This window comes from Schistocerca nitens, chromosome 5 (assembly GCF_023898315.1).
Source record: "Schistocerca nitens isolate TAMUIC-IGC-003100 chromosome 5, iqSchNite1.1, whole genome shotgun sequence".
NCBI classification, from domain to species: Eukaryota; Metazoa; Arthropoda; class Insecta; order Orthoptera; family Acrididae; genus Schistocerca; species Schistocerca nitens.
The window spans coordinates 311,361,707-311,381,873 of NC_064618.1; the positions used below are offsets into that span (position 1 = coordinate 311,361,707).

The following is a 20,167-nucleotide window of genomic DNA, read 5'->3' on the forward strand; positions in this document are numbered from 1 at the left end:
CAGCCTTCCGCCGCCTTACCAGGTCTAAACCGTCCCCTTCTACCCTCTCCTTCATTTAAGGCCAACCATTTTGCTTCCTACCTTTCCGATATCTTTACTATCCCTGATGACCGTGATCGAACTGACACCTCTGTCCCTCCACGCTCCTGGCTTCCAGTACTTGGGGACAACATTACACACACTGAACTCAACACTCCGAACACCACTCAAGATATCATAGCTACACTACGCATGAAACACAACACCACTCTCGGTCACTACCATGTTACTTACTGTCACCTCCGTGAAGCTCCCACCTCCTTCCTCTCCACCCTGGCCAGACTATATAATGTGGGCTTGTCCACTGGCTTCCACCCCGACCTGTGGAAAACCTCCCAGATCCTGATGTTCCTTAAACAAGACAAACTGGGATTCACTGTCTCCTCCTACCATCCCATCAGCCTTACCTCAGTCTTCAGCAAGGTCCTGGAATCCATCCTCACCTGACGCATCCACCAGCACCTCCACCAGCACCACCTCCTTCCCTCTACCAAATTTGGCTTTCAGTCATCCTTCTCTACCAATAACCTTCTCCTTCACCTCACTCACCTCCTCTCTGAACAACTCAATTTCTGTCGGTCCTTCATCTTCCTCTCTCTCAACCTTGAGCGTGCCTACCACCATGTAAGGCATTCCGTCTCCTCTTCAAGCTCCAAACCTTCGTCCTTCCTATTAATTATGTCCATCTGATCGCTTCCTTCCTTTCTCAGCATCCTTCCTATGTCACCATCCATAACACGGATTCCTACACCTTCCACCCCTCTGCCAGTGTGCCCCGTCTTGTCTACCTTCTTTACACATCGGACTTGCCACTGCCTTCACCCCCCTTACACCTTCTCCAATATGCCGATGACACTGTCTTCCTTGCCCTTGCCCCCACCCTGCAACGCTCCCAGCACCTTCTCCAATCCCATCTTGACTGGTTCACCACTTGGTGTAACCAGTGGCTACTCAAGGTCAATCCTTCCAAAAACCCAGGCTACCATTGTAGGCAAAACCACCCCTTCCTTCCATCTCCTAGATTTTTATCTCACTGTCTACAGCCATCCTCTCAACGTCTCCCCCACCCTCAAGTACCTTGGCGTCACCATTTACTGTCACCTCTCCTGGACGCCCCATCTCCGGATGATCCAAGCCAAGGCATGCTCCTGACTCCACCTCCACAAGCTCCTTTCCGGCCGCACATGGGGTCTGGTCCCTTCCACAATCCTCCCCATCTATAAATCCCTCATCCACCCCATCCTCTGTTATACACATCCTGCCTGGATCTCTGCCCCTCCTACCTTGTACAAGTCCCTTCAAATCCTGAAACACCATCGCTTCACCTTGCCTATCACATCCCCCATGTGGATCCTTTACAACTTAATTCCTTTCCCACACCTCCTCCTCTTCCTTGAATGTATACGGATCCTTTACACCTCCCGTAAACTTGATCCCCCTCATCCACTTGTCTCTCCCATCCTTTCCCACCCCTGTCCGCTGCTGTTCCTGTACACCTGCATCCCACCCTCTCTCCATCTTACCACACTCCTGCCCAAGGTGGCTTCCGCCTCCCTTTCCTCTTCTTGTATTTTTCCTCCAGCGCACTCTCTTTCCCTTCTCTCCCTCATCACTTCTCGCTCCCTCTCCTCCCCCCTCCCCAAGCTTCGAGCCCCCCATACCCCCTCCCCTCTCCCTCCCATCTTCTCTCCAACTGGCATTCTTCCCCCCTCCCCCAATCCCTCACATTTCCCTGTGGCAGGCCCCCCATTTTTTTCGTGCAACAGTGTGTTTGTAGTGCGCCGAAGATCGCCATCATTGTGCTAGTGTTTCTCTTCGTCTTAGTGCAACGGTGTTTTTTCTTCAGTGCTCCTACATTCACGTGTTCAACCATCCGTCTACATTTGTGCATTGAGTTGAACTTCCTTGTGCGACCAGTGCCTTCCATGAACGACTTCATTTATTTTTCATTTGTCTGTCTCCTTTTTTTTATCCTACCCATGGTCTAGGGGTAGCGTCTTTGATTCATAATCAAAACGTCTTCGGTCCCATCTTCGATCCCCGCCACTGCCTAAATTTTGATTAATAATCAGCATTGGCGGCCGAAGACTTCCGGCATAAGAAGTCAGCCTCATTCTGCCAACGGCCTTGTCAAAGAGGGCGGAGGAGCGGATAGAGGTTCAGGGCACTCTCTTGTCCTAGGGGTGGGAAATTGCCCCTAAAGGCGGAAAAATCAGCAATGATCAACGACATGAGGATGCAGAAGGCAATGGAAACCACTGCATTAAAGACACGTAACGTGTATCCACAGGACATGTGGCCTGTAATTGAAGAAGTGTCATGATGATCTCTCCATTGGCAAAAGATTCCGGAATAGTCCCCCATTCGGATCTCCGGGAGGGGACTGCCAAGGGGGAGGTTACCATGAGAAAAATATTGAATAATCAACGAAAGGATAACGTTCTACGAGTCGGGGCGTGGAATGTCAGAAGCTTGAACGTGGTAGGGAAACTAGAAAATCTGAAAATGGAAATGCAAAGGCTCAATCTAGATATAGTAGGGGTCAGTGAAGTGAAGTGGAAGGAAGACAAGGATTTCTGGTCAGATGAGTATCGGATAATATCAACAGCAGCAGAAAATGGTATAACAGGTGTGGGATTCGTTATGAATAGGAAGGTAGGGCAGAGGGTGTGTTACTGTGAACAGTTCAGTGACCGGGTTGTTCTAATCAGAATCGACAACGATAGTTCAGGTATACATGCCGATGTCGCAAGCTGAAGATGAACAGATATAGAAAGTGTATGAGGATATTGAAAGGGTAATGCAGTATGTAAAGGGGGACGAAAATCTAATAGTCATGGGCGACTGGAATGCAGTTGTAGGGGAAGGAGTAGAAGAAAAGGTTACAGGAGAATATGGGCTTGGAACAAGGAATGAAAGAGGAGAAAGACTAATTGAGTTCTGTAACAAGTTTCAGCTAGTAATAGCGAATACCCTGTTCAAGAATGACAAGAGGAGGAGGTATACTTGGAAAAGGTCGGGAGATACGGGAAGATTTCAATTAGGTTACATCATGGTCAGACAGAGATTCCGAAATCAGATACTGGATTGTAAGGCGTACCAAGGAGCAGATATAGACTCAGATCACAATATAGTAGTGATGAAGAGTAGGCTGAAGTTCAAGACATTAGTCAGGAAGAATCAATTCGCAAAGAAGTGGGATACGGAAGTACTAAGGAATGACGAGATACGTCTGAAGTTCTCTAACGCTATAGATACAGCAATAAGGAATAGCGCAGTAGGCAGTACAGTTGTAGAGGAATGGACATCTCTAAAAAGGGCCATCACAGAAGTTGGGAAGGAAAACATAGGTACAAAGAAGGTAGCTGCGAAGAAACCATGGGTAACAGAAGAAATACTTCAGTTGATTGATGAAAGGAGGAAGTACAGACGTGTTCCGGGAAAATCAGGAATACAGAAATACAAGTCGCTGAGGAATGAAATAAATAGGAAGTGCAGGGAAGCTAAAACGAAATGGCTGCAGGAAAAATGTGAAGACATCGAAAAAGATATGATTGTCGCAAGGACAGACTCAGCATACAGGAAAGTCAAAACAAGCTTTGGTGACATTAAAAGCAACGGTGGTAACATTAAGAGTGTAACGGGAATTCCAATGTTAAATGCAGAGGAGAGAGCAGATAGGTGGAAAGAATACATTGAAAGCCTCTATGAGGGTGAAGATTTGTCTGATGTGATAGAAGAAGAAACAGGAGTCGATTTAGAAGAGATAGGGGATCCAGTATTAGAATCGGAATTTAAAAGAGCTGTGGAGGACTTACGGTCAAATAAGGCAGAAGGGATAGATAACATTTCATCCGAATTTCTAAAATCATTGGGGGAAGTAGCAACAAAACGACTATTCACGTTTGGTGTGTAGAATATATGAGTCTGGCGACATACCATCTGACTTTCGGAAAAGCATCATCCACACAATTCCGAAGAGCAAGATCTAACTAGTGCGAGAATTTTCGCACAATCAGCTTAACAGCTCATGCATCGAAGCTGCTTACAAGAATAATATACAGAAGAATGGAAAAGAAAATTGAGAATGCGCTAGGTGACGATCAGTTTGGCTTTAGGAAAAGTAAAGGGACGAGAGAGGCAATTCTGACGTTACGGCTAATAATGGAAGCAAGGCTAAAGAAAAATCAAGACACTTTCATAGGATTTGTCGACCTGGAAAAAGCGTTCGACAATATAAAATGGTGCAAGCTGTTCGAGATTCTGAAAAAAGTAGGGGTAAGCTATAGGGAGAGACGGGTCATATACAATATGTACAACAACCAAGAGGGAATAATAAGAGTGGACGATCAAGAACGAAGTGCTCGTATTAAGAAGGGTCTAAGACAAGGCTGTAGCCTTTCGCCCCTACTCTTCAATCTGTACATCGAGGAAGCAATGATGGAAATAAAAGAAAGGTTCAGGAGTGGAATTAAAATACAAGGTGAAAGGATATCAATGATACGATTCGCTGATGACATTGCTATCCTGAGTGGAAGTGAAGAAGAATTAAATGATCTGCTGAATGGAATGAACAGTCTAATGAGCACGTAGTATGGTTTGAGAGTAAATCGGAGAAAGACGAAGGTAATGAGAAGTAGTAGAAATGAGAACAGCGAAAAACTTAACATCAGGATTGATGGTCACGAAGTCAATGAAGTTAAGGAATTCTGCTACCTAGGCAGTAAAATAAGCAATGACGGACGGCGCAAGGAGGACATCAAAAGCAGATTCGCTATGGCAAAAATGGCATATCTGGGCAAGAGAAGTCTACTAATATAAAATACCGGCCTTAATTTGAGGAAGAAATTTCTGAGGATGTACGTCTGGAGTACAGCATTGTATGGTAGTGAAACATGGACTCTGGGAAAACCGAAACAGAAGAGTCTCGAAGCATTTGAGATGTGGTGCTATAGACGAATGTTGAAAATTACGTGGACTGATAAGGTAAGGAATGAGGAGGTCCTACGCAGAATCGGAGAGGAAAGGAATATGTGGAAAACATAAGCAGAAGGGACAGGATGATAGGACATCTGCTAAGACATGAGGGAATGACTTCCATGGTACTAGAGGGAGCTGTAGAGGGCAAAAACTGTAGAGGAAGACAGAGATTGGGATACGTCAAGCAAGTAATTGAGGACGTAGGTTGCAAGTGCTACTCTGAGATGAAGAGGTTAGCACAGGAAAGGAATTCGTGGCGGGCCGCATCAAAGCAGTCAGTAGACTGATTATAAAAAAAAAAAATAAATAAAAAAAATAAAAAAAACCTGTGGATCTGTTATTATGTCTTCATGTTTCTTGTATGTTTTTTTTTCTGTGGTCGAAGAGCGGCGTGGGTAGGCCACTGCCGGCCTACCTTTTGTAAATGTTTAAAATAACAATAATGGAAAATAAAAACCTACGGTGGACAGTTCTCTTCAGTGCGCCAACTCGTGTACAGTCTCCAGTTACCGTCGAGTCTACGAGCTGCAGTGTTCGTCCGTCGTCTCCGAGGCTTAGGCTCCGTGGGCGTCGTAGGCCAGCTCTGGGCTCTACGTGGGCGTCACTCTGAGGCGCAGTGACAGTACTTTAATGTGTTAGAGGACTTATAATCATTTCAAACGTCTAATTGTGCTGGACATTTCACAAGAAGCAGCTTCATATTTAATAAATATCGTTTTATTACTAAATGTTGGGAATCTTTCTGACTGAAGATACATACGCCGTACTCCTGCATTCCCAACAGATATTTCGGGTTTAGCGCACACAAACGTTCATGGTCAGTTTGTCTGTATTCTCACTACTCGTGCCGTGTTTGATAATATTGTAATATCGTAATTTTCGGTAGGATGAGTGATTGTATAGTTATACGTTTCACTTCCTGCATGAATACGTTCTGAAACTTTTTAAGGGCATTGATGGTCCGTGAAAGGTACACCCAAGCTCTTTACTGTTTTTTTAATAAGATTTTAGAATATCGTCGAGAAAAGTAGGAGGCAGTTGTTGGCAGAACTGAGAACTACACAATCTAATGAGACACTAAATTTACGGGGTCTGTTTAGCATTTAGTTTACGTCATAGGTTTTGCACCCATCTTACTAAGTTGGTGAAGACAAATCATCATTCACCAGGACGCTCACACTACTGATTTCTTCTGGTCTGTCACTGGCGTAAAACTGTAGATCGTCGGCATAGAAGTGCTACCTGGAAGAGAACAGAACCGAAGAGAGAGCGTTATCATAAAAGGCTGAAAATAATGGGCCTGGAACTGACCCCCATGCGCTGCTGAGAGAACATGCTTCTATGCCGACAGACAACATGTCACTGGCTGTTTTTTAAGTAAATTTCAAACTGCCTCAGGATACCATCTGACAAATTTAGGTCCCGCTTTTTTCTGCTCAGTCAGAGTTGAAGATATCAAATGCTTTGACAAAGTCTGGAAGTGTCAATATTATGGCCTCACCGTTGTCCACGGCACATTTCATTTCACCAGCTATCTTAGTTAAGGCGAAGTTATCTTAGTTAAGGTGGAGTTCGTGTTTATGAAAGCCAGACTGATATTCCTTGTATAAGTTGAATTTGCATATACACTCCTGGAAATTGAAATAAGAACACCGTGAATTCATTGTCCCAGGAAGGGGAAACTTTATTGACACATTCCTGGGGTCAGATACATCACATGATCACACTGACAGAACCACAGGCACATAGACACAGGCAACAGAGCATGCACAATGTCGGCACTAGTACAGTGTATATCCACCTTTCGCAGCAATGCAGGCTGCTATTCTCCCATGGAGACGATCGTAGAGATGCTGGATGTAGTCCTGTGGAACGGCTTGCCATGCCATTTCCACCTGGCGCCTCAGTTGGACCAGCGTTCGTGCTGGACGTGCAGACCGCGTGAGACGACGCTTCATCCAGTCCCAAACATGCTCAATGGGGGACAGATCCGGAGATCTTGCTGGCCAGGGTAGTTGACTTACACCTTCTAGAGCACGTTGGGTGGCACGGGATACATGCGGACGTGCATTGTCCTGTTGGAACAGCAAGTTCCCTTGCCGGTCTAGGAATAGTAGAACGATGGGTTCGATGACGGTTTGGATGTACCGTGCACTATTCAGTGTCCCCTCGACGATCACCAGTGGTGTACGGCCAGTGTAGGAGATCGCTCCCCACACCATGATGCCGGGTGTTGGCCCTGTGTGCCTCGGTCGTATGCAGTCCTGATTGTGGCGCTCACCTGCACGGCGCCAAACACGCATACGACCATCATTGGCACCAAGGCAGAAGCGACTCTCATCGCTGAAGACGACATGTCTCCATTCGTCCCTCCATTCACGCCTGTCCCGACACCACTGGAGGCGGGCTGCACGATGTTGGGGCGTGAGCGGAAGACGGCCTAACGGTGTGTGGGACCGTAGCCCAGCTTCATGGAGACGGTTGCGAATGGTCCTCGCCGATACCCCAGGAGCAACAGTGTCCCTAATTTGCTGGGAAGTGGCGGTGCGGTCCCCTACGGCACTGCGTAGGATCCTACGGTCTTGGCGTGCATCTGTGCGTCGCTGCGGTCCGGTCCCAGGTCGACGGGCACGTGCACCTTCCGCCGACCACTGGCGACAACATCGATGTACTGTGGAGACCTCACGCCCCACGTGTTGAGCAATTCGGCGGTACGTCCACCCGGCCTCCCGCATGCCCACTATACGCCCTCGCTCAAAGTCCGTCAACTGCACATACGGTTCACGTCCACGCTGTCGCGGCATGCTACCAGTGTTAAAGACTGCGATGGAGCTCCGTATGCCACGGCAAACTGGCTGACACTGACGGCGGCGGTGCACAAATGCTGCGCAGCTAGCGCCATTCGACGGCCAACAGCGCGGTTCCTGGTGTGTCCGCTGTGCCGTGCGTGTGATCATTGCTTGTACAGCCCTCTCGCAGTGTCCGGAGCAAGTATGGTGGGTCTGACACACCGGTGTCAATGTGTTCTTTTTTCCATTTCCAGGAGTGTACATTCAGCGATTTAATCATGAACAGTATTTTATGGAATTCGGATATAGAGAACTGTGTGTGACTGCAGTTCATCAACAAACGGTATAGCAAGTGTTTAAGAACGTACTGTGTTATACTCAATTACGTGAATCACATAATGGAGAACACTTTCGACAACTTGTGTAACTTGGTTATTTCCTCAACAGGTTGCGTTACTTTTCGAACATCTCGTTGGTCTTATAAGTAAGCTTTTCATACAATATGGTGTTTCAGTTGTGAAATCCAGCAAGAATAAATTATGTCCACTTTGTAGCCTCTCTAATGTGTAGGTTTACAGATGCCGTACAGTTTTTTGGAAGGAAGTCATGTGTGTTTCCAGTTCAGTAGATATGCTACTGTACTCCATTGTATTACGTAAGCCGACACTGTGGCAAAACTCATATAAGAGTTGTACTTTTTCTGTTTTGCATAAAGACTTCACATATGGGACTGCTGTACAAATTCGTATTAGGGACGTCATCACATGTTGCTTTTCCCTCCACACTGATGCGTGGAATGTTCTACAGTATAAGGGGAACGATTTTTATTCCACAATTTTATTGATGACGTCCAAAAGGGCTTGATCATGCCTAAGGGGGAGAAAATAGCTAATTGCTAAATAATGAAATGATGTGTTTATTTCAAAATAAAATAATAGCCTACCCAGGAAAATGTCTTCCGTATAAGAATTTTATATGTAACTAATACTCCCCTGTCCTGAACGACAGTATCGAGCGAGGTGGCGCAGTGGTTAGCACACTGGACTCGCATTCGCGAGGACGACGGTTGAAACCCGCGTCCGGCCATCCTGATTTAGCTTTTCCGTGATTTCCCTAAATCACTTCAGGCAAATGCCGGGGTAGTTTCTTTGAAAGGGCACCGCCGATTTCCTTCCCCATTCTCCCTTAATCCGACGGGACCGATGACTTCGCTGTTTGGTCCCCTCTCCCAATTCAACCGACCCGAACATTAATGTATAAGTGATCAGTCGGTTTTTGGGAAATTGCAGCTGGGGTGGTTTTTGGAAACTGCAACAAGGTTTGTGAGATGTGATCCGCTCCTCGGCTACTCCTGAGCTTAATTAACAGCCCATTCTTCATTAAGTACTTCAACAGACTGGTCTCTGCGGCTCTCAGATAAATGAACTGTAGGCGGTCGCCGGACTAATGTTTCTCGACGACTCCTTCGCAAGAGTAGCCGCTCACATTAATCGAAGTATTGCTTACAGACAGTTCGACCGCACTGTCAGTGCTGAACAGCAGTATTGTGGCTGTAGCTCGACTTAAGAGCTGTAAGCTGAGTAGAGAGTGCAACACACAACCTGCTAATTTGGCTGATCATGAATAAAAAAATTGTGAAAACAGGATGAATGATATGAACTGCGTATATCCTTTTGAAATATAGCCTTTAGGATTTTATTTCTGCTCAGCTCTTCTTTAGTCGACTAAACTACCCTGCCTCCTGTTGGATTCCCCTTACAACTGCAATAATTCTGATTTTCCGCCATTGTATCCTGAGCAGTTCGACTCACGACTCCCGTTGAGTAAGTTTTCTATGTTTGTTTAGATATACACTTTACTTATGACGAGTTGTTACTCAACAATATTCGTAATTAATTCTTTTTTCATATTCCGGACTGAACATATGATAATTGCAAAGGTGTTGAAACTGCTCATGATAATCTGTACTATTTGTGCAACTGTAGCTGCCATTTGTTAAACTATACCATTCAACTGTTTACAGTTTCATTACGAAATACTCAAAGAAATTTAGCTGTAAGTATACGTTTCAGAGTTGAAGTAAACCAAGTCGGTTTTATTGTTTTATAATAGAATGTACCACTGTATCGTAAAAACATGTTACTGTTCAGTGTAGGGTAGAACCAAGTCCATAGCTACCATTTCATCCAACAGATGGCACTCAACTTCTTTCCTTCAGAATGATCGTCAATAGTTTTCAGAACTTTAGTGAACCAAATCCACGGTAGTTTTATTTTATAACTCTTACAGATTCATGACGCATCTTTATTGTTTACATATTTTGTAAAGAAACGGCGGAACTTCTTTTATGTTTTAATAGTCTGATGAAGTGGCGGAAGACGTAAAAATGTCAACAACATCTTGTATTGGCAAGCACTTGTAGATAAAGCGCGGAACTTCAAACTAGCACGTCTGTTTTCGATTCGTTCACTGGAAACTATAATCATCAAAATGACCCTGACTCTATCAAACCGAACTCGAGCTGCTAACATGGAAATAAATATTATAGAGTTGAAGTTTCTACAGACTGCTCAACCATTCTTCCCTAACGATGCTGGTTCCGGTGTGATAGAAAAAGCAAGCAAAAATTTAAAAAAAATATTTACCTGCCAAAAGACTACAGCAGAATGATAAAAATCATTAGAGAAGAATAATTCACAGTCGTTTTAATGTTCGGAATAAATTTCTAAGCACCAAAACTCACAAAACCTACACAACTAGCAGCAAACTGGACACACAGGGACACCCTCTTCAACTGGGTGTATGTACGTCCTGCATGAAATTTGGAAATGGGTTGTTCTTATCGATTAAATTCAAAGAAACTTTCAACGAAATAGAACTTCCATTCGAGAGATTACCGTGGAGAAAAAACTATAAGGAATACCTCTGCAGACTTTAGCAAATGCGCATCAAGATTTACTTTATCATTCCAGTGTGCAGAAGAAAAAGGATAAAATCGCTCTGAACGTAATGCAACTGATACATCACGTGTATTTCAAAACCACTCCCGTCCACCTGAACACGTGCTTCAGAAATGTAATTTTTCAGAAGGAGGATGACAATGAGGTTGATTCTGACTAAAATGTTAAGAAATACATCAATATGCAGTTGTGGCGAGAGTAATAATATTACAGACTTTAGGATATAAGTACCATTAACGACTTGAGAGACATATTTTAATATAGCAAGGAACAGATTTGGGTATATTATGATTTAAAACCAATACTGATAATAAACCTTACGTAAAACATTTTTGCAAAGATAAAGTGCACAAAGACCAATATTGTGCTAAATTTTATACTTCTAAACAATAAGTGTTATGAGCTAGAGGATATCAAGTATTACAACATTTAACATTTGTATTACTAAATTGATAAAACGCTCACCCAATCTTAGTTGCATGTTGCCTATCTAACAGCTTCCAGTGGCAACAAAAATTTTTTTCCAGTACTTAGATTACTGACCGACGTTAAAAACTTAAAATGCAATTATAATCTACTCATTCTGGGGTACACTCTTACTTTATCAAGAATTAAATTTAGAAACTGCTTGTATGTACTGAGGCAGTGCAACTCACATCAAGCAAATTACCCTGACAATATTCATCCAGTGTTTCAGAATGGGAGCATTTAGCATCTTCAACCATCTTTATGCATAATTACAACGCTTTTTGAAACTTTTTCTCGTCCTCTCCCACGCAAAATAATGTAAGGAAGGACGTTCAACGGTTACTAAATTTTCGTTATTCATGCAGTAAAACATCAGCATTTTATTACTTTCTTACTACTCACTATATTCACAACACATTTTTGCAGTTATTATCCACACATACCTTTGAGAGTACCTACAAAATTATTTGATTTTAGTACACATGGTTGAGGAGATATGCCCTCATAAATACTGACACTAGGGAAAAACGTTTTTCTTAAAGTGGAGTCCATATTACCCAGAAAGTACTCAACCAGTGCTTGGTAAAGAGAGCACCTATGACTTCCATCAAACCTGAGAGCACTTATGAGATTTTCACTCTGCAGAAGTAAGGCTGTGAGTACCGGGCGTGAGTCGTGCTTCGGTAGCTCAGATGGTAGAGCAGTTGCCCGCGAAAGGCAAAGGTCCCGAGTTCGAGTCTCGGTCGGGCACACAGTTTTAGAGAGCACTTAGTCACTTCCAGCAAACTTTAAAAATAATTTCAATACTTTTATATTTTTTTCACTTTCAGCCTTACAAAATAAAGAAATTAAAAGATGTTCTCACTTACTAAATGTTCGCTTAGATTTTCGTTAGTCTACTTAGGGAATAATCCTAAGCTAATAAAACATACTGAGCGTTTCTTGTCTTTATCCATAAAGATTTCACATGGTTGATGTCTAATATTTAAAACATTAACTCACTTATAAAGTGATCAGACGTTTGAAGCTGTTTTCTACCTGGGAGTTCAATTCGAGAGGGGCGAGGGACAGGTTACTGGTACATACCTAAGACTTAAAAACGATTTAAACAACACGATTAATTAATTAAAATTGTTGTCTTGTCGGCCGGTGTGGCCGAGAGGTTCCAGGCGCAGGTTTGAATCCTGCCTCGGGCATGGATGTGTGTGATGTCCTTAGGTTAGTTAGGTTTAAGTAGTTGTAAGTTCTAGGGGACTGATGACCTCAGATGTTAAGTCCCAAAGTGCTCAGAGCCATTTGAACCATTTGAACCATTTGAACCATTGGTTTCTTTTTCAGCCTTTTATCCAAAGATTTATGTTGACATTGTAATTCTGTCAGAGACAACAAAGAACTTGGAAGAGCAGGTGAACGGAATAGACAGTGTCTTGAAAGGAGGATATAAGATGAATATCAACAAAAGCAAAACGAGGATAATTAAATGTAGTCGAACTAAATCAGGTGATTCTGACGGAATTACATTAGGAAATTAAAGCAATAGACAAGGATATGAAATGTAGATTGTCAATGACAACAAAAGTGTTTCTGAACATGAGAAATATGCTAACATCAGGTATAGATTTAAGCATCAGGAAGTCTTTTCTGAAAGTATTTATACAGAGTGTAGCCATGCATGGAACTCAAGTATGGACGATAAATAGTCTAGACAATAAGAGAATAGAAGTTTTTGAAATATGGTACTACAGAAGAATGCTGAAGATTAGATGGGTAGATCACATTGAGAGATGCAGGGCATTCTCACTTCTGATACCGTGTTATGCTGCGTCATGTTCTTAGGGAAGTTGATCTTTATTACTTGGTTGCTATACCTGGACACGATCTGACTTCATTCATATGATGAAGTGGGCGGCAGTAGTTAATGCTCTTGCTTGTGTGCTCTAGTGAAGGAAGAGCGGTAAGCTTTACCTGCGTTCAAAGGAAGAGGGTGCCGATTTAAGTGACTGCAGTAAAAGCATACGGCGGCTGAGGGTCGAAGGGAGAGTTTTTTCTGCGAAACTGGGGTGAAAATATTGCGGACTGCCCAGCTCCTCGGTCTCATTGTGCAGACCCGTTGGATGTCGGCGGTCGGTCGGCGGCCGCGTCCAGGTAGGCTGACTAGCGCCGAGGAGTCGCCGCTGTTATGGCCAGAGCATTGATGACTGACAATAAAGCAGAGGATGGGCCCTTGTTAGGCAGGGAGCCGATGAGACGACTGTGTGTTTCTGCGAATTTCCGTGCGACAGGTCAGAGGCGCCCAGACATCCAGAGTCGGGTACAAAACATACACTCCTGGAAATTGAAATAAGAACACCGTGAATTCATTGTCCCAGGAAGGGGAAACTTTATTGACACATTCCTGGGGTCAGATACATCACATGATCACACTGACAGAACCACAGGCACATAGACACAGGCAACAGAGCATGCACAATGTCGGCACTAGTACAGTGTATATCCACCTTTCGCAGCAATGCAGGCTGCTATTCTCCCATGGAGACGATCGTAGAGATGCTGGATGTAGTCCTGTGGAACGGCTTGCCATGCCATTTCCACCTGGCGCCTCAGTTGGACCAGCGTTCGTGCTGGACGTGCAGACCGCGTGAGACGACGCTTCATCCAGTCCCAAACATGCTCAATGGGGGACAGATCCGGAGATCTTGCTGGCCAGGGTAGTTGACTTACACCTTCTAGAGCACGTTGGGTGGCACGGGATACATGCGGACGTGCATTGTCCTGTTGGAACAGCAAGTTCCCTTGCCGGTCTAGGAATGGTAGAACGATGGGTTCGATGACGGTTTGGATGTACCGTGCACTATTCAGTGTCCCCTCGACGATCACCAGTGGTGTACGGCCAGTGTAGGAGATCGCTCCCCACACCATGATGCCGGGTGTTGGCCCTGTGTGCTTCGGTCGTATGCAGTCCTGATTGTGGCGCTCACCTGCACGGCGCCAAACACGCATACGACCATCATTGGCACCAAGGCAGAAGCGACTCTCATCGCTGAAGACGACACGTCTCCATTCGTCCCTCCATTCACGCCTGTCGTGACACCACTGGAGGCGGGCTGCACGATGTTGGGGCGTGAGCGGAAGACGGCCTAACGGTGTGCGGGACCGTAGCCCAGCTTCATGGAGACGGTTGCGAATGGTCCTCGCCGATACCCCAGGAGCAACAGTATCCCTAATTTGCTGGGAAGTGGCGGTGCGGTCCCCTACGGCACTGCGTAGGATCCTACGGTCTTGGCGTGCATCCGTGCGTCGCTGCGGTCCGGTCCCAGGTCGACGGGCACGTGCACCTTCCGCCGACCACTGGCGACAACATCGATGTACTGTGGGGACCTCACGCCCCACGTGTTGAGCAATTCGGCGGTACGTCCACCCGGCCTCCCGCATGCCCACTATACGCCCTCGCTCAAAGTCCGTCAACTGCACATCCGGTTCACGTCCACGCTGTCGCGGCATGCTACCAGTGTTAAAGACTGCGATGGAGCTCCGTAGGCCACGGCAAATTGGCTGACACTGACGGCGGCGGTGCACAAATGCTGCGCAGCTAGCGCCATTCGACGGCCAACACCGCGGTTCCTGGTGTGTCCGCTGTGCCGTGCGTGTCATCATTGCTTGTACAGCCCTCTCGCAGTGTCCGGAGCAAGTATGGTGGGTCTGACACACCGGTGTCAATGTGTTCTTTTTTCCATTTCCAGGAGTGTATTTGTGAGGGCACGAGGCTTTTAGCGAGGTTATGGGCATTCTTTGAAAAGTTCGAAATGGATGCAACAGAGGAGGTAACGATCTTTTTACAGAGGGCTGTGACTGCATCCAGGTCATGCTATTAGCAAAAGACACGACGTAACCGGATGGGAAAGAGGCCACGTAGCTGAATATTTTTTCTTTTTCTACCAATTAATTTTTAAAGTCGCTGATTGGTCAAATCTTTGCATGCAGAGCAAGGGGCAGTCTCTCAGCTACGAGTGCCGCACTGTAGCTTGTGATTAGCTTGGGCTAAAGTGGGAGTAGTCTAATATGTAAATGTTCTAGGCTATCGAGCTGGCGAGGAAAGCTGAGAGAAAGAGAAGAGGTCTCTCTTGTACTGACGCTTCGCTAGCAAAGAACTGCAGATATTTACCTAAACGGTGAGACTTGTGTCCTTCGCTAGAGTGCCACTTAAAGCCTGTGCCAGTCACCATCTGAATCATCAGAGGTACTGCTTCTGACATCATGGACACAACGAGTGATGCGTGGGTGTATTTATTTGTGTTGAGTCAAATTGGTTTGGCAGACCAGCAATCGGGTCCACCTGCACACTGGAATCCACTAGGATTTCAGAGGCACATAGGGAAGTACCTGTGTTCCATATTAGCTGAACGCGAGACCGCGTACTTGCATTTTCTCGGCCTCGCGCCATTAATAACAGATTGCTGCCGTCCTTGACTCCAGTCATCGAGCGCATCCTGGTGTGCAGCCCAGACCAGCAGGAGGGTACAGTATTCGCTGCTATGGTGTTGGGCTCGAATACATGCTTCTCAGCACCCTGTTGTTTGGAACCATATTTTTTCTTTATGGAATAGTAGAGTATAGATGCTTGACTATAGCGTAATTTCTGCGCCATACCATGGATTCACATTATAAGACGGGTAAAGCGATTAGAGTTCTGGTTAGAGTCGTGTGTTGATCTCCAGCTGATTACTATGTTCACCATAGACCGCATATCTCGAATAAAAAAAATGTTTGTGTGTCGTTTTTTTAACAATTTTTTTGTCTTGTGATGTTAAGAATGAATAAATTTATTGTTATTTAGACCATAACTCCTCCTAGTGTTCTGATTAACATTATCTTATCCATTTGTATTAGAGTCTCAATTACAATTGAAAGTACGAAGCTTGCAACGTAACTAATAAGGAGGTACTGAACATAACTGGAAAGAAAAGAAATTTGTGGTACAATCAGGCTAAAAGAAGGGATTGGTTGGTAGGACACGTTCTGAAACCTCAAGGGATCGCCAGTTGATACCGGAGGGAAGGTCGGGCGGTAAAAAACTTAAAGGGAGACCAAGAGATGAATACAGTACGCAGATTCAAAAGGATGTAGGTTGCAGTAGTTACTCGGAGCTGAAGAGGCTTGCTCAGGTTATGGTAGCACGGAGAGCTCCAACAAACCAGTATTCGGACTGAAGACCAACAACATAACCTGAAAATTAAGTTCAATGGGTTTTGCTCACTTTAAATCTAAACCCTCCAAGCATGTATGTTGCCTGATTAATACACCTCGGCTGTGTGGTAACGAAGCAAAATGTTGCCTCCGCAATATTGGCAATATTTGTTGGCCCAGCCGACGTGGCAACTGACCTGCTTGAAGCCGCGGTAGATGAGCTGGATCTCCTTGCGTGTGAATTTGGTGGTCTTGGCCAGCTTGGCGAGCTCCTCGGGCCGGTGCCTGGCCACGTGGATGTTGAACTCGTCCAACTCCTCCTCTGCAACACACACAGCAGGCGGGCCACGTCACTCAAACGTAACTACACGTCGAGAATATTTCTATTCTATAGTGGAGAGTATCAACATATCTTCTGTCTATAGTAGGGTACACGAGTACGAATCCACAATGTATCTTCTACGCTACAGCAGAATGTATGGAACTTCTTGACACAATGAAACTCTGCACGAGATCGAGTATCGATCCCAGAGCCCTTGCTTTAGAAGCTGTTTTAGTGAGTCGTAAATCGTGCATGGGTAGATCAGCTGGTAAGATCATTAGAGCTCGCGGAAAACAACGTAGCACACGTTATCGTCGTGAGCACTGGGCGAGTTTATCCGTATTTTCCGAAGGGGTAGCTGCCTCAGTTGCCTCTCACCATCTGACCTGCACACTTACACCGATCTCTTTGCTATCTCTTTTCTATACAGCTGGAGTGAAAGCACACTGTAGCTGTCACGAAAGTTTTTCATAATCGGGTACGTGTGATTTTGCACAACGCCACGGACTTTATGGCAGTGGAAGCAAAAATCTCATTAAACAAAATGCCTGACAGGGTAGTAGGGAGCGCTAGCTTTTCTAGTTTTACAATTAAGAGAATAAAGGATGAGAGGGAAAACTTAACTACAAGTACCTCTCATAGCTTCATTCCTTCAAGAAAGCTGCAGAAGAAGGAGAAGAAAATTTTATATTTAGGTAATATTAACAATGAGATGTCCTTCTGGCGGCACTTTGTCACATCTGTTTTGCTTTTGTCGATCCGTTATTTATGCAACTATTTCTTTTTCAGTACTCTGGTGACGTACTATTGTCTCAAATAACTCACTCTTGTCATAGTCGCCAAAATTCGTTTATTTTTACTCCACACACGTTTCACTATACAGCATCTTCAGATGTGTGGAACAAGAAATGCCAAAGGATGTATGGAAACAGATTTTGAACAGAACTAAGTTGTAGCTATGTCTTCGTAACGTGGTAAGTTGAATTACATACCTCGAGGGATAGAGAGTATCTAATCGACATTAAACATCCTTCTTTAACATCAGCGACCACCCTACACACCGTGTTACAAAGTAAATTTATTAAACAGCGCCTGGCATTAGAGGCAAATACCATAGTCTAATAATGGTCTCTCGTGTACATTTCAGTTATGAAAACTTTATAAACCTTCCTTAAATCTTACATTAAAATGAGAATGATTATCATTTTTGTTTGGGTGAGTGCTAAAGTGCGTCATGACCTGTGCAACATGAATCAGTACTGGCTACAACATTTCAAAATACACTCTATAAAAAAAGCACCAAAAGATCAAAGCGTAACATATAGGGGAAGGAAACTTCAATAGGTCACCAGGAGAAGGAGACAAGGGTTCTTTTTTTATGACTTCGTAATTAGGGAATCGTATGTAATAATTGCACTAACATAATGTGAAAGTAGTTCATGCCCATAAACAGGGCTGCACTTGCTGTCTGCAAACTATAGCAACACTGTTGTACAGAGCCTATGTACAGTAATTACCTGTTAAACTCATGAATAAAACATGAAAAGTATAATGTAAAAATTAAGGAAGGTTTATAAATTGTAATATATTTAAGAAAGGTTTATAGTTTGTTCATAAATGAAATGTACATGGGAGAAAATATTTCAATACGTGATGTTACCTCTTACTCCTCCTGGTGGCTTAATATGACTACTTTGTAACCCTTTGAACAATTTCATGTCCACATTAATGACAAACTAATGAGTTCATAAACCTGACTTATCGAATTAGTGGTCGTACTGACATGTACTGTTAATACGATCATTTTCAGACTAGCTGTAGATTACAATCTATGTAAGATAAGCGATGTGTGACTTCTTTCGCAGTAGAACTGCTCCTCCCGTACCATCATCGGCAACAGAGTCCCCGCCAATACTGTTGCCACTTCCCCGTTGCAGGTATGGGAGAAGTTACTGGTATGCACAGTACCTCGAAAAGGCGAGGGACCACTTTGACCGTAAGAGTTTAAATCTGTGAGTGATTATTGTACTTACAGTTTGTACTGTAAAATTACACTCCAAATCGCTGTATTCAGACACACTGCAGCTGAAGAAATGTGCAACCGTATTATGATGTGTAAAATCGATTCCAAAGTGGAGTTTTACTTTTGCACTATATGTATTCTACAGAGTTATTATAATTAAAGTTAAACTTTCAAAACGCTGTAGAACTAGCACCACTGGTCAGAATGACGTCAAATTGCAACGGAATGTAATGTAATGGCAGAAGAAAAAAAAATAGCGTGAAAATTGATCAATAGATGGCGCTGTATGTGTCAGAATACGTAAATGAAAACACCTGTCACGCGCACGACCTATTGAACTTGGTATAAACACGCCGAGTGCACGGCTTTTCCTCCTTTCGCGTCTGCGGCGTTAGCCATGACTGTCTCGATGCAGGATCGCGCTCTGCTTGTAAAACTGTATTACAAGAATGATGATTGTGCACACGTCACTCTGCAGAAGTCCCTAACACTGAAAGGTTTGAAAAAAAGGCGTTGGTCCGATGACTGCCGTGGGTCTGGAGAAAATGATTCGGAAATTCGAAAAGACGCGTTCTTTTGGTGTGCAACCTGGTGGAGGGAGGGAACGAATTGGTTCAACGTCAGTGGAAGCAGTGGTCACAGCAATGCACGAGTGGTGGTGTGCAAACGTGTAGTGAACGGAAAATTGCCCGAACATTGGACATACCCGTGAGCATGGTACATAAACTCCTACGAAACATCCTTCTTTGCTACCCATTCAAAATTAGCCATGTGCAGGAGTTGCTTACTGTTGACCTGCCAGCAAGAGAGACCTGCTTTAGAATTTCTCTCTCGCATGGAAGTGGACAATGATTGGCCGCGGAAGATTTTGTGGACAGACGAAGCCCACTTCCATCCGACAGGATTCGTCAATACACAGACTTGTCAAATATGGGCAACGGAAAATCCACACCCGAATCAACCCGTACTACTTCATCCTGAAAAGGTCACTGTATGGTGCGGGTTTACGGCACCATTTGCCATAGGGCCATATTTTTTCGAAAAGTCAGGTGCTTTCGGTCCTGTTACCTGTAACCTCACTGGTCAGTGCTGTGAGCGTCTTTTGCGCAACCACGTCATTCCAGCTCTCCAGCAGCGTGGATGTGAGGATGGGATCATTTTAATGCAAGATGACGCACCTCCACACATTGCAAATCCATTTAAGCACCTGCTGAAGCGCCATTCCGGAAATGCTAGAATTATCAGCCGCCATTTCCCTACAACCTGGCCGTCCCGATGACCTGATCTTAATCCATGTGACTTCTGGCTGTGGGACTATCTGAAAGATGTTGTGTTCCGATCGCAAACTTAGCTGCATTGAACGCACGCATTCTAAACGCGGTCCCGGAAACACTTCGGTCAG

At 44.5% G+C, this 20,167-nt stretch overlaps 1 protein-coding gene across 1 annotated transcript in view; it reads right to left on the bottom strand.

Annotated features, from left to right (window-relative positions):
• The window catches only part of LOC126260422 (Kv channel-interacting protein 4-like), a 575,073-nt gene extending 557,497 nt beyond the window's left edge, over window positions 1-17,576 (bottom strand). The window contains exons 1-2 of the mRNA XM_049957750.1: window positions 17,564-17,576; window positions 16,618-16,742 (exon numbers count right to left, since the gene is read on the bottom strand). Coding sequence (XP_049813707.1) covers window positions 16,618-16,742; window positions 17,564-17,576 — 138 coding nt within the window. The remainder of the gene's footprint in view (window positions 1-16,617; window positions 16,743-17,563) is intronic.
• Between the last annotated feature and the right edge of the window lie 2,591 nt (window positions 17,577-20,167).